Raw genomic sequence first — 13454 nt, 5'->3', positions numbered from 1 at the left:
TGGGAGCAAGGCAAGAGACCTTGAAGGGGGTCCAGGAGTAGGACAGGGGCCACAAGGGAAAGGTTGAGAAACATTTAGATGCTCAGAGCGTAACTTGAAAATGCCAACCTCCTCAAGATACAAAATAATGACATGAAGGAAATTTTGATTTTTGCAGGGTGAGTGCTGGGTCCCTGTGGTGGGGAACTATGAGGGCTACCCTATACTTATGGCTACTAGGGGACTGGGTTCTAGGACTGAACTATGAGTTATGTGCGCACAGCATGCATTGCTGCGCTCAGTGCCATCTCCCTGGTTCCTTGATTCATCTTTTAATAGACTTATAGTGTTAAGAGAAGACAATGTAACAGGAAAGGTGAATGAAACCTAAATTTCAAATCAAAGCTCTTGGGGTCTTCTATAGCGTTGGAGCTGTTTGTGTGCTTACATCAGTTATCAGAGAAATGCCAATGACAGTGGCTTGAGCAGTCCTGATTCTGCTGTGGTGATGCCTTCCGGGGGCCAGGAGAGCTGGAGGGGACAGTGGGGTGGGTCGGTGGCACAAGCGGCCACAGAATAACTTGGGGTTTATTTGAGAAATACGGTGGTGATGAGGCAGCAGCATTTCATCCTGGAAAATGCCTACTGTAGCTTGGTTGAAGAGCTGATTTGAGAGTGAAACTGAAACAGGAGAGGAGCAGTGTGTGTACTGTTTCAAGCCCGTCATTTCCATGGCTGGTTCTGAAGGCTCGTCAATTCTGCGTCAGCATCAGCGCCTTTCATGCTGACAGCAGCAGCGGCTGTCACAGAAACCACATGGGTGCGACTGCAGACATTTCTAGAACAATGGATTGCACATGTCTTAGGTTGGTGAGAAAAGAATGTCAGATTTTTGATGCACTTTAATGTTTTTCCCAGGGGTAACTTTCCAGGTGGTATCGGCTACAAGGGGAAGGTTCAGAAACATTTAGATAATCAGAGGTGCCGAACATTGCGCAAGGTACCGAGTTCTTCTTACCAGGCAATGTGAAACACCCTGTGAGGGGAAAAAACTGTTCTTGCCTCGTGAGGAACTTGAGTCTGCAGGGGCTGGGGCTGAAGATTTAGTTAAGAGTTCAATCAGTAAGGAAGTAATTAGGGCAAATTCTTCATCCCTGTGAGCCATTTTAGACAATTATTTTGGAATTTAAGATGACCAGACAGATTTGGCTAAACATTGCGGATCAAAGTTTAGAGAGACAAATGACCTACCAGACAGAGTAAAGCTGAGACCTCAAGGGCAAAGGGCTTGGATTCTTTTATGTGCTATCTTATTTGAAAAGCAACAGTGTATGGTACAGCTGGTTACTACACTCAACACTAGGCCAAGGACTGACATCGTTCCTTTCCTGCTTAGCACTGGTCATTTAAAATGGTAACATGGGCTCTCTACCTAACCCCCCAAAAGCCCACCCTAAACATTCACATTCTGTGTATCAAATACCCATTGTGTGTGTACTATAAAAGTTTTATTTATGCCCCATTAAAATAGTAATGTCATTATAACAAGCTAATGACTTGCATGTTTCCATATGGATGGCTGCCAGTATATTTAAACAGGAAATAAATGGTAAGCCTAACTACCTATATAAAAAACATAATCTTCGGATTTTGCATACTTGTCACTCCAAGAAGAGGTATGCAGGTTTAAGGTTTCACAATCAGTTGTCAGAAAAATCGGAATATCCCTGCGATATCTCGTTAGCATCTGACCCAAATCATTCTTACATGGCATGATTTAGTAAGACACTATAAACCCATCTAAAACTTTGTAATTATTTTGAGATGGTGCCATCATTAACTTAAATAAGGTTATAATCAAGGAATGTGAAGTAGAAGAACAGCTAAATTGATATGACTAAAAATATACTCACTGTCTGAAAATCAGTCTCGTAATCTGGGAAAATTGCAGCTATCACCTGGGAACATGTCCATAGGGACTATGCATCTGGCCAAGGCACACATTCTAAACAGAGAAATGAGTGGGGTGGGGGAGGGGAGGGAAGGCCACCTCTGAGGAAAAGCCTCAAATTTCCACACCCACATTCTTAAGCAGCGTTATTAGTTCAACTCCTGGTCAAGCTGCTTCAAAAGGTCCCACCCACTTCAACCCCAAGTTGGACATTAACTGAGAAAACCAAAAGAGTGTATTCGAGCAGAGTGAAGAGATGTGTAAACTCTAGCACATTCTTGTTCCTGAAGTCAGCCTGAAGATGAGCATGAACCACCCACAACAGTTCCAAGTGCAAGGCAGGAGTAGTGGCAAATCGGACAAGAGACTCAATTGCACAATGAATAGAAGAGTGAAAACATTTCCGATCTACAATCAGCCTGTTTCCAAAAGGGTCAGAGATGCCAGGACGTGCTGGGATTTGAATTCTGCCGTACGGAATCACAATGGACTCGCAGGCCTGGCACATCACCACTCGCTTCCTGCCTGCCGGAGGACCAGTACGCTGTTGTGATGGTTTTGACCAAGCAGTCCGATTCACAGAAGTTCCAGGCTAGTCATATCAGGATCATTCCTTGTGTAAAGTCTGATGTAGATGAAGATAAAGTGGTTTCTTGGTCAACAGTTGCAATTTCTTTCTTTTAAAGTCAGTGGGCTTCTTGTACCTGTAATCACAAGAAAACCATCGTTAGCTGACCCACTACAAGGCCACCTCCTGAGGAGAAACGCCAGTCTGCAGTGCCCAGTCTCTGTGTGTGCCACTTACAGTTCTATTACAATTGGTCCAGGTTTAATCTCATCCATCTCCATGAACGCAAAGCACTTGGTGCTGGTAAATCTCTTTTTAGGTTTGTAGTGTTTGAATTCAAAGAAGATGGCCGCCCCTGAGGTGAGAAAATGAACACGCAGCATTAGCCTTGGACGGTGAGTAAGTTTCTAGTGAGACAAGAAAGTCTGATCACCCCAAGCCAGACCAAGCGAAAAGCGGGTCCTTTTATTATGTGGAACGTACTGGTGGTAGGTGACAGGCTGGGACTAAAACAGCTCTAAATGGAGTGACGTGTCTCCCTAACCATCAGTGCCATAAGGCACAGCAAAATTTCTGGACTACACTTGGAGAACGTACATTTGAGAATTAATTGGATTCTGAAGAATGTGGGCTGGAGCTATAGCACAGTGGGTACGGTGTTTGCCTTGCATGTGGCCGACCTGGGATCGATTCCTCCGTCCCTCTCGGAGAGCCTGGCAAGCTACCGAGAGTATCCTGCCCACACGACAGAGCCTGGCAAGCTCCCTGTGACGTCTTCGATATGCCAAAAACAGTAACAACAAGGCTCACAATGGAGACATTACTGCTGCCCACTTGAGCAAATAGATGAACAACGGGACAACAGTGCTACAGTGCTGAAGAATGTAAAATATGAAATGCCACTGAAGGAAGACAGTGATTAAGTGGTACAATATGGAAAGTATCATGCTAAGCGAAATGAGTCAGAAAGAGAGGGATAGACATAGAAAAATTGCATTCATCTGGGGGATATAAAGCAACAAAATATGAGATCAATATCTAAGAATAGCTGAGATCAACACCAGGAGGATTACTCCATAACTTAGAGGCCAGCCGGATATTCTAGGGGAAAGGGCAGTTCAGATAGAGAAGGGAACACCAAATGAAAGGGGTTTGGAGGATCTTCCCAGGAGGGGAAATGCATGTTGAAAGTAGACTATGGACTGAGCATGATTGCCACTCAATGCCTCTTTTGCAGATCACGACACCCAAAAGGAGAGAGAGAACAAGGGGGAATGCCCTGCCACAGAGGCAGGGTGGGAGGGGGGGTGGGGGGAAATGGGCACTGGAGGAGGGATGGGTATTTGATCATTGTATGACCGAAACTCAGGCACAAAGATTTGTAAATCTACAACTGTACCTCATGGTGCTTCACTAATAAAAAAATTAAAAAAAAAAAGAATTAACATTAGCCACAGAAATGTGTTAGGTGAAAAAAGCAGGTTGAGGACTGGGGAGAGAGAACCGGGGGTAAGGAACTTGATCTGTAAGTGACCGACCAGGATTGACCCCAGCACCCCATATGGAGTCATTGAGAACAGAGCCAGGAGTCAGGCCTGAGCGGTCAGGCAGGGTTAAAGGTTTCATCAACTCATTTTCCCCTACGCCTGAACTGAAACCTCACAGAGTCAAACTCCAGGGGGGTGTACTAGAGACCAAAGAGCATAAACCTGGTGCTGGCTGGGCTTTCAAATGCTCTCATTTTCCTTTTCTCAGAACTGTTAAGGCCCATGAGTTCCTATCCCACAACAGAATGATTTGACTATTGAAAAAACTCACTCAACTTCAAGATAAAAATCAGACTTAGTCTTTTCAGCTAGGGGATCCATCTCATAGAATCCACGTGAAAATAGGCACATTTGGAAACAACAATCAAATCCAAATTGAGAACAGTCTTTGGAGGAACTCAGAACATTATTTGTACCTCTCATGAGAAATTCCCGTTTCTGGTGTCCCAAGTCTCCCTGGCCCATGTAAGAACACAGGTGAGCGACCAGTGGAGTCCAGGATTCACCCAAATGTGTGCAAGACGAAGGCCCGCGTTCATCAGCACAGACACCTTTGACAGTGACCATGACAAAGAATGAGTGAAAAGTGAGTGAGCACTGAATCATGGACCTGGAAGATAGGTCTTGCTTTAGGGGGAGTCTCGAATGTAGCAGGATGAAGGAGGAAAATCAGGTCTGGGTTCTTCCTCCATCTCACCCCCCAGTCCACACTGGGCCCATATTTCAAAGCTGAACAAGTGCACGTCATGGTTTATGCAGACATTCGCACCATCCTGCAGTGGCCCGGACACTATTTCTACTCTTCACAAGGTATAATTGCATCCTTTGTTTTGGCATCACAGTTCATGATGCTCAGGGTTACCCCTGGCTCTGTACTCAGGATTCACTCCTGGCAGTGTTGGGGTGGGGACTCCATATAGAGTGCTGGAGATCAAACCCAGGTCAGCTGTGTGGAAGGCAAACACCCACCTGCTGTACTATCTCTCCAGTCCTTCTACTTTAAGGTAAGGTAAGGTAAAGGCCCTCCCGTTGATCGTCGATTTGCTCGAGGGGGCCCAGTAACGTCTCCATTGGAGACTTTGTTGTTACTGTGTTTGGCATATCAATATGCCTTCTACTTTATTTCTTTAAAAAAAAAGAAAAAAAACAGAGGCCACATGTGGTGTTGGTGGTTGTGTGGACAGGCCCAGGGTGCCAGGAATCCAATTCAGGGCTTTATGCGGGTCAGGCACATGCAAACTACATGGGTTATTTCCCTATCCCGGTCCTAGTTACTTATCTCACACAAGCTTGTAAACCTCCTGCCTTGGGAGAAAGGACCTCGGCACACAGACACTCCCAGCGGGCAAAGGCCGGGCCTGGAGAGAACGTAACCCAGTACTGGCTCAATGTGGAAATGTGATTTCTTCCTTTCAAAAACCGTCTTTGTCCTGCTCCTCCAGCCAACTAACTGCAAGCGGTATCTCGCCCAATGACATCAGCAGAAACCCCAGAAACATCTGGATATTTCCAAATCTTTTAAATGGCAGAGATGTGAGCATCAGGATCCAGGAGCTCCCACCTTCCCCTACTCTCAAATATGAGCAAAACTGTCACCATGTTTCCTGTTAAAGGCAGAACCATTCCAGATTAAGAACACTATATTGCCTTCCTTAGAGTACAGCTACATACTGAGAATCCTAACTCCAACAATGAAACACAAAACTCTAGTTCACTGAAACCAAAACACCAGGTGGCATGTACTTCTGCCCACAGGCTTGTGGGAGCTGCAGCTATTCACAGGGACAAACCTTTGGTTAGCTTTTCCACATGCTTCTGGAGTTCAATGTCCACATTAAAATGCACATACGTATCTTCTTTCCTCGAAGCCACGGGCGTATCTTGCACAGGGGTTAAATCTATACCATTGAGATCTATGGAAGAGAAGACATTTCTGCTTAGATGTGATCATACACGGAGACTCAGAACCCGCCAACAATCTGCAGAGGGCTCAGGTGAAGAGGAGATGCTGGCATCTGTGTGGGCAGGTATTTGAGGAGCTCCCGGTTTCTGGGGGGTGTCGGGTGCGGAGGGCAGAGGGGCAGTCTAAGAGGAAAAAGAGGTGCGTGATGGAGTATAAGGAACTACTAAGAAGTGAGAGGGACTTCCGGAGTGCCTGGAGGGAAAGACTATGCTTTTGTATGGAAGAAAAATCTGGGGTGAGAATAATACACGACAAAGTGGCCACCACACGCCCTCTTTCCCAGAGGGAACAAGCCCATGACTTGGAAAAGCAATGGATAGTCCTTGTTATATTTAGACAGGACCCAACACCACCTTTGCCAACAAAACTGTTGCATAAATCACGGTCTCTGTACCAGACCCAAGTTCTGGTTACAGCTGCCATAACACGACCCAACTCAAAACACCAGATTTTTGGTGCATGGCTCTGATTTCGTTGAGCCAGGAATCTTCCAGTTTAATCAAAGTCAACAGTCATTTAGTGGTGACTCAGAGTTCGCGCGTACGCCTCAGAACCATCTTAGGGGAATTTAAGATGACTGAGATCTTTATTTCTGTCGGCTCCTAACAAGCAAACACATGTGTGAGGTTCAATGTGTTGCAAAGGGGAAATAGTACTACCATAAATTAATACATACTTGTTATATAATGTGTATTTTTGAATGATCAACTAAACAACAAGTCTCACAATGGATAACAACAAGTCTCACAATGGAGATGTTACTGGTGCCTGCTTGAGCAAATCGATGAACAACGGGAGGATAGTGCTACAGTGCCACTAAACAAAAATGAGAAATGAGATTAAGTACTGCCCAGTAGACTGATTTTGATTATCCTGACACCAAAAGTTAAAGACTCACAAGAGAATGTTGTGGCTCATGCTATCTCTAAAATTCTTCTCTGGGGCTAAATTCTAATTTCTTTTATTTGGTATTCTTATTTGACAATGAACCCAGGCAGGCGGGGTGGAGCTGTTGGTTATATTTATTTTAATTACTCTTAAAAATTTCCTCCAATTTCAGTTCATGTGTTTCTTTAAATTGCCTAAAACTGCTGATTAATTGTAGATTGGATTATTCCTGAATAGTACAAACTTAATCCCCAATTACCCAGTAATTATTTTTAAAAGACTGCTGAGTAACCTACACATCAAGTGTTATTTGGCCTTTCATACAATAAAAGAATTCAGTCACTGTGACCTCTTAAAAAGGCCGAAAAATTGCTTTCAACAGTTTGCCACATCGGTGGGAAGGAAAATTCACACCTCAGAATAATCGCGCTGACCAACAGGGAGGCAAAGTTAAGGGCAGGGGTGCGACGTTCAGCTCAGATGGACTCTGGTAGTGTCCTGCCTCTCCCCCTCTGCAGGCTTTTCCTAAGGAGAAGGAACGAGAGGCCTCCTGTTCTGGGGGAGTTGGGGTGTGGGCTGGACACCACTGGGCTTTGCTGAGAAAACCAAATACCATTGAAGCTGGGGAATATTTAATTACTCTTATTGGCTGTGGGGCCACACCTGGAAATGCTCAGAGGTTACTCATGGTTCTGTGCTCAGGGATCACTCCTGGTGGTGCTTAGGGGATCATCTGGGATACCGGAGATTGAACCCAAGTTGGCTGCATGCAAGGGAGGCGCCCTCCCTGCTGTCCTAGTGCTCTGGTCCCAGTGGAGGAGATTCCTATTTGTTTTGAGGGGTCAGCTCCTGACCCCGTAGTGGGACCTGGGGCCAGGCCTCTCTAGGCCATGATGCCAGGGAGCCACATGGGTCTGAGGAACACCCCCAGAACCACCTGCATGCGGCCCATGTGCTCTGACTTCTGGTGCCTGTGTCCTGAAGGATTTGTTTTCTTTTAAAGACAGTGTGTATGCCCAGTCAGCACCAGTGACAGAATTTTAAGAACAAAAAGACATCTGCAAAGAAATGCTTTCAGTCAATCTCAGAAGAGCCAGCCTCTTTCTTCCCAATGTCCCTGCAGGCAGCAGGAGACAGGATGGTGGTGGTCAAGACAAGGGCTTAGTAGTCACTGCCCAGCCCAGGTTCAGTTTCTGGCATCTCACGGTCCCCAACCGTCACCAGCTGCAGCCTGGGAGCCGAGATTAGGGGTGCAGAGATCGTTGTGTGGCCCTGGGCCTCCCAATTACTTCTTAGAATGCTCCCCCACCCCCCAACCAAAAAAGAGATGTTCCCAAATGAGAAGCAACAATCAGGGAGTTCAGCAGGGAAGAGGGACGGCCTTTACCCTTCACGCTGACGGTGATATATGGATCGATGCACTGGCCGGCATCCTTTAGGCCGATCTTCTCGATTCGGATTGTGAGTAACGTCATTCCAGGTTCTGAGGGCAACCGCGGCAATAAAGTACCTGGCAACAGAGAAACAGCAAAAAAGATGAGAGTCACTATTGATTTTCCAGTGAATATCTTGAGGTCATTGAGAAGCGAAGCGATGTTCCTAACTCGGTCTCCAGGCAGGCACAATTTGGACATCCAAACCACCAAATATTTGACATCATGTTTTTTGTGCACAATAGGACACATCACACTTGCACTTTCATACCTCATATTCAACATGAAAGCAAGTTTGCTCAAAATTCAACTTGCTTCTTGAAGCCCAATGACTACTTCACTAAAATATACATCCTACATGCACGCATGTAGTCTTCATATGCACTTACCTAATGCATATCTCAATGTCGAATGACATCTAATATATCATCTTAAAGTCTGAGAAATTAAATGCTAGAATCCACCTCTAGTTACTAAGGAAAGAGGAAAACTTTACATTTTTATGTTCATGTATTTAATACCTTCAGTCTCATAGCCTTTTCTTTCTTCATTCTACTTTGCATATTCCCTCAGAATTAGTCACACTGAGTAACACACACCACAGCAACTGTATGCTTGATTTCTATGCCATAGGTCACATTTTTTAAAACTGAAAATCCATCCAGAACTATACAACAACATTTCTTGGTGAATAAAGGAAAAAAAAAAAGGAGAAATCAATTGTTGATAGTTTATTTACTATTACTGCAAATATTTATGGAGCAAGTTTTTGCCTCAAATATTCATGCAACCAAAATTTAGATTTACTCCAGTAACATACAGATAGCACCACAAACTACAGGGCCTTTATTTATAAAATGCAGCAGTTTACATTCTTCAAGGTTTTATTTCGGTTGTTTTGGGATCACACCTGTAAGTGCTAAGGGATCACTCCTGGTGGGGTCAGGGATCGAATCTAGGCTGGCTGTATGCAAGGCACAATACCCTACCTACTGTACTGTTGCTCCAGCTCCTCATTTTTCTTTTATATTGAAGATAAAAGGTCTTTTACCCTATCCACTATCTGGCTATCTGTGAACTCTTTAACATATATAGCAAAAAGAGCAAATAAACACATAGTTAACAGAAAAACCTGAAAGCAAACACACAAACCACTTCTTGGGTCAAAAAATTCAAACACCGCCCCTCTCTCCCCACCTGGTATCCCTGATCCCACCGCACAATCCTGGCTTCTAGAGAATGGCTACGATGCACCCAGGCATAAAAAAATTTTGCCTGCTGCCAAACTGTGTTCAAGCTATTATCAAGGACTGTAATGTATAATTTTGTTTTTTTTTTTGTTTGTTTGGGGGCCATACCCAAATAGCACTCGCAGGTCTCTCCCAGAGGTGTTCTGGGGTTTGTGTGGTGCCAGGATCAACCTGCATGTAAACAGTGCTCAGGCCCTGACTGGGCTGTCTGCAGCCCCTGCTGCTTGTTCAATTTTACAATGCGAGCATTATACTCTAGAAACGAGCCACAGTTAATATACCTATTTCTTCTGCTGATGGCCATTTGAGTGCTTCTCTGGATATCATTAATACGTTTTGTGATATTGTTAGTATTTCTACTAAACATGTTCCCGGTACACATATTTTGATAAGACACAGGCATACATTTCTGGATGTATAAAATTCTCGACACAGAGGAATTTACTGATTTGGGGGCCAAATCTGGAGTGTCCGTAGGGACCCACTCCCAGCTCTGGGCTCAGAGGCTGCACTCAGGGGTGCATCTGATACCAGAGATTCAACAAGAGCCTCCTGCAGGCATAGTATGCGCTCAGACTGTAGAGCTCTCGCCCCCGTTCCCGGAGACGAATTTCCAAGTTACGTGAACAATGAAACCAGGGTGACTATGTAAGAGCAAACTTCCAAAGTGGATTGGTACTTTCTACTTCTGGTTGCAATTCCCACTGCTCCGTATCCTTCACAGCACTTAGGACTACAGGATTCTTTTTTGCAGTCACATGGGTATGAAGGAAAGTTGGTGCCATTTTAATGTACATGTCGCCAAAACCTAATGTGACCAAGAACCTTCCCACAGTGCGTGTCTGGATTTTCTGTCCATATGTGCCTGTTCGGTAACCGCAGTAATTTTTGGGTATTGTTTTTGTTTTTGATTTGATTTTGATGTGCTCAGGGATCACTCCTGGCTGTTCTTGGAGGACCGTATGTGGGGCTGGGGATAGAACCTGGGTCAGCCATGTGCAAAGCAGATGCTCTCCCTGCTGCATTATTGCTCGAGCCCCACCTTGGCAGTTTTTGGAACCAGAGTACGAATTTTTCCTGAGTTGTAGGACTACTCTACTATTTTCAGGAGCGTGTTTTTAGACTTTCAGAGCAACCGCGTCCCTTCACGGCTATGGAGCCTCCCAGAAAATAATATTCCACAAGCACTGCCACACGTGGCTCCTGGAGGAATGAAACACTAGCTAGGAAGCTTGCACCTGGCTTCCCTTAGATTGTGCCCAGGCCATTCTCTCCTCTGCTGGAGGTGGCTGTATGCAGTCAGGTGACTCTGAGGCAGGCATTGTGCCTGCAGTTGGTCTTGGGGGGAACCAAACACACAAAAGACACTTGTCAAACAGCCTTAAAAATCTGTTTAGGATTGGAACAGCACAACGGCTAGGGAGCTTGCCTTGAACGCGGCCAACCTAGGTTTGATCCTGGGCTTCCCGTGCAGTCTCTGATGTCCACCAGGAATGATTCCTGAGTGCAGAGCCAGGACTAAGTCCCGAGCATCACCGGGCGTGGCCCCCAAACAAGAAAAAAAAAAAACAGAAAAAGATGAGCATGTGCTCTGGAGAGGTTTTATTTCCCGCTAGCAAAAACCAAAGGAAGTTCCAAGTACTCTGGCCTCGGTGAAACAGAACATTAGTGATTTCTCTAGATTGGCTTTGGGGACCCGACCTCGAGACTCATGCCCACAGGGTTCGTGTTCAGGACTGCACTGCCACCCGCCTTGCTGTCTGACCGACACCCACCGGGCACTCGCGCGGGAAAGGAATCCGGAGAGCCTGCGCCTGCGCCACCCTCCTCTTCATCTTCTTCAAATTCCAAATTCTCTTCTTCACCAGGAGCTAAAATTCTTCTATGGGAAAAGGACAGAAGAGTGAGCAGCACAAGCTAATACAAAGGGAGGTCTCAGAGCTGTTCCTTCCCCATGTCACACTGAGCATGAACGTGGGCTGCACCGGTGTCAGTGACACGGCTGAGCACAACGGCTACAATCTAATGCTGATCACACAAATGCAGCAACGTCTGAAGCACCGGTGTAAGATGATAAACGAAGACAAATTAGTGCTGGTTTATTTTACCTTAAGGGGACAGGCTGAACATCAAATGGGAATTCCTTATTATATGTAAGAATATTCTTTAGGACTGGAATAAAAAGAGAAAGAAACGTGAGTCCTTCAAATGCCCCAACTTTACCATGCACGTTTTCACCCTGAATCAGTTTTACTAGGCGCTTTATCTATTTTGGGGCCACACTTGCCAGATCCACTCCTGGCTCTGTACCCAGGGATCACTCCTAGCAGGGCTTGGGGGACTCTATGGACTAGCAGGGGTGAAACTGAGTCAGCCACATGCAAGGCAAGTGTCCTAGCCACTGTATTATCTCTCCAGCCCCTCACTCAGCATTTGGATACTTAAAAAAAAAAAAAAAGAAAAAGAAAATCCAGAGCCACATGTATTTACCCACTGAAGATCTTAAGAAAATGAAAATACCCACAATACGCCCCAGGTAGAAGTAATTTCGGAATATGGTCAGATCCTTGAAAAGGTTAGTTTGACTCAAACTTTCAAGGGTAGCAAACTCTAAAACAGCTTTTCTATATATAAGAAAACAAGGGGTACATGAGAAAGACAGTAATGCCGGTGGAAAGCTCAGCACTGAAGATGATCGATTAGAGGTGCATGAACAGATGTCTGGAACAGACTTCCCTTCAACTCCATCAAGCTAAGACTGTAGTAGGAAGGCTACAGCTGTCAGATACTTTGCTCAGAAGCCCACTTCAATGATTCTCCTGATAGCACCCTGGGGCTCTCAGGCCACACCTGGCAGTCCTTGGGGATCCAACTCAAGTCTCACACGCGAGCACGAGGCAGCACTCTCTGAGGCAGCACTCTCCCGTTGGAGCTACCTCCTGGCCCCTTCTGACCCTTTGTTATATACAAACATAAATACAAAAAGAAACATTTATCCTTGAGAAAAGCCTTCAAACCAGAGCTCCTGCACTCCACAATCAGCCTATCCTGGCTACAGCTGGAGAGGCACTGTAAGAGCCTCTCTGGCCTTGGAGGATCCCAGTGACTCGGCAATCACTAAGGTGAAGGAATGGCACTGCCCAGGCAATGCCAGAGCCGCCTACGATTCTGTCCTCCGCTTCCTCAGCTCCTCCAATTCCAGGTCCCACAATGCAAGCTGCAGCAAAGTGCGTGCCGCCATCCCAAAGGAGGCAATCCCAAGTGTAGAGGCTGCAATTATCTGAGTGCAAAACAGGAGTCCATTTGGTTGCAGACGTCCTGCTTCAATACCAAGTCCCTCCATGAGAAAGACTCTAAGACTCTGGTTCTGTCTCTCGCCCACCCCTCACTCCCTCCAGTTCCTTCCCTCATCCCTCCTCTTCTATCTCAACAAGTATGCAATGCTCCAGGCACTGTAGGCACCAATCTCAGGCCCTACTTAGGAAAAGCAGATCTCGAAACAGTAGCACGGGGATTCATGGTCTGGAGCACACACATAGGCTGAGTTGTGTAAGTGGCACAGAGGGAGAGTTTCAGTACAGTAGGCACTGTAGACCTCCAAAAGGAAGTTGTTAGAAGACACCTGACTCAGGCTAGTGGGACCTTCTGTGTAGATAAGGAGCAGGCATTTTCCAAGTACCCAGAGAACAGGACAGAGCAACTATAGAGGCTCTGAAACAGAACTAGTCTGGCTTGTTTAAGAACTGGAAGAACCCTGTGGCTCAGCCTGATAAGCCACAGGGAAGTGGCTGCTGATAAATCTCCAAGATTGGAAAGCTGAATCTGGTCCCACAATTGCCAGTGACTTGAGATTTACATGACTGAGTCTGAGTTTT

General features: G+C 45.7%; 1 protein-coding gene across 1 annotated transcript in view; it reads right to left on the bottom strand.

Moving 5' to 3' along the window:
- Positions 1-2149: 2149 nt before the first annotated feature.
- AIDA (axin interactor, dorsalization associated) overlaps positions 2150-13454 on the bottom strand; it is a 32303-nt gene continuing 20998 nt past the window's right edge. Inside the window, exons 5-10 of the mRNA XM_056110633.1 lie at positions 11688-11751; positions 11355-11461; positions 8284-8406; positions 5836-5958; positions 2736-2853; positions 2150-2634 (exon numbers count right to left, since the gene is read on the bottom strand). Of these exons, the coding sequence (XP_055966608.1) occupies positions 2538-2634; positions 2736-2853; positions 5836-5958; positions 8284-8406; positions 11355-11461; positions 11688-11751 (632 nt within the window). The 3' untranslated portion in view covers positions 2150-2537. The remainder of the gene's footprint in view (positions 2635-2735; positions 2854-5835; positions 5959-8283; positions 8407-11354; positions 11462-11687; positions 11752-13454) is intronic.

This window comes from Sorex fumeus, unplaced genomic scaffold (assembly GCF_029834395.1).
Source record: "Sorex fumeus unplaced genomic scaffold, SorFum_2.1 ptg000010l, whole genome shotgun sequence".
In the NCBI taxonomy this organism is placed as follows: Eukaryota; Metazoa; Chordata; class Mammalia; order Eulipotyphla; family Soricidae; genus Sorex; species Sorex fumeus.
The sequence above is the reverse complement of the archived record's forward strand: the minus strand, read 5'-3'. Positions and strand labels throughout refer to the sequence as shown.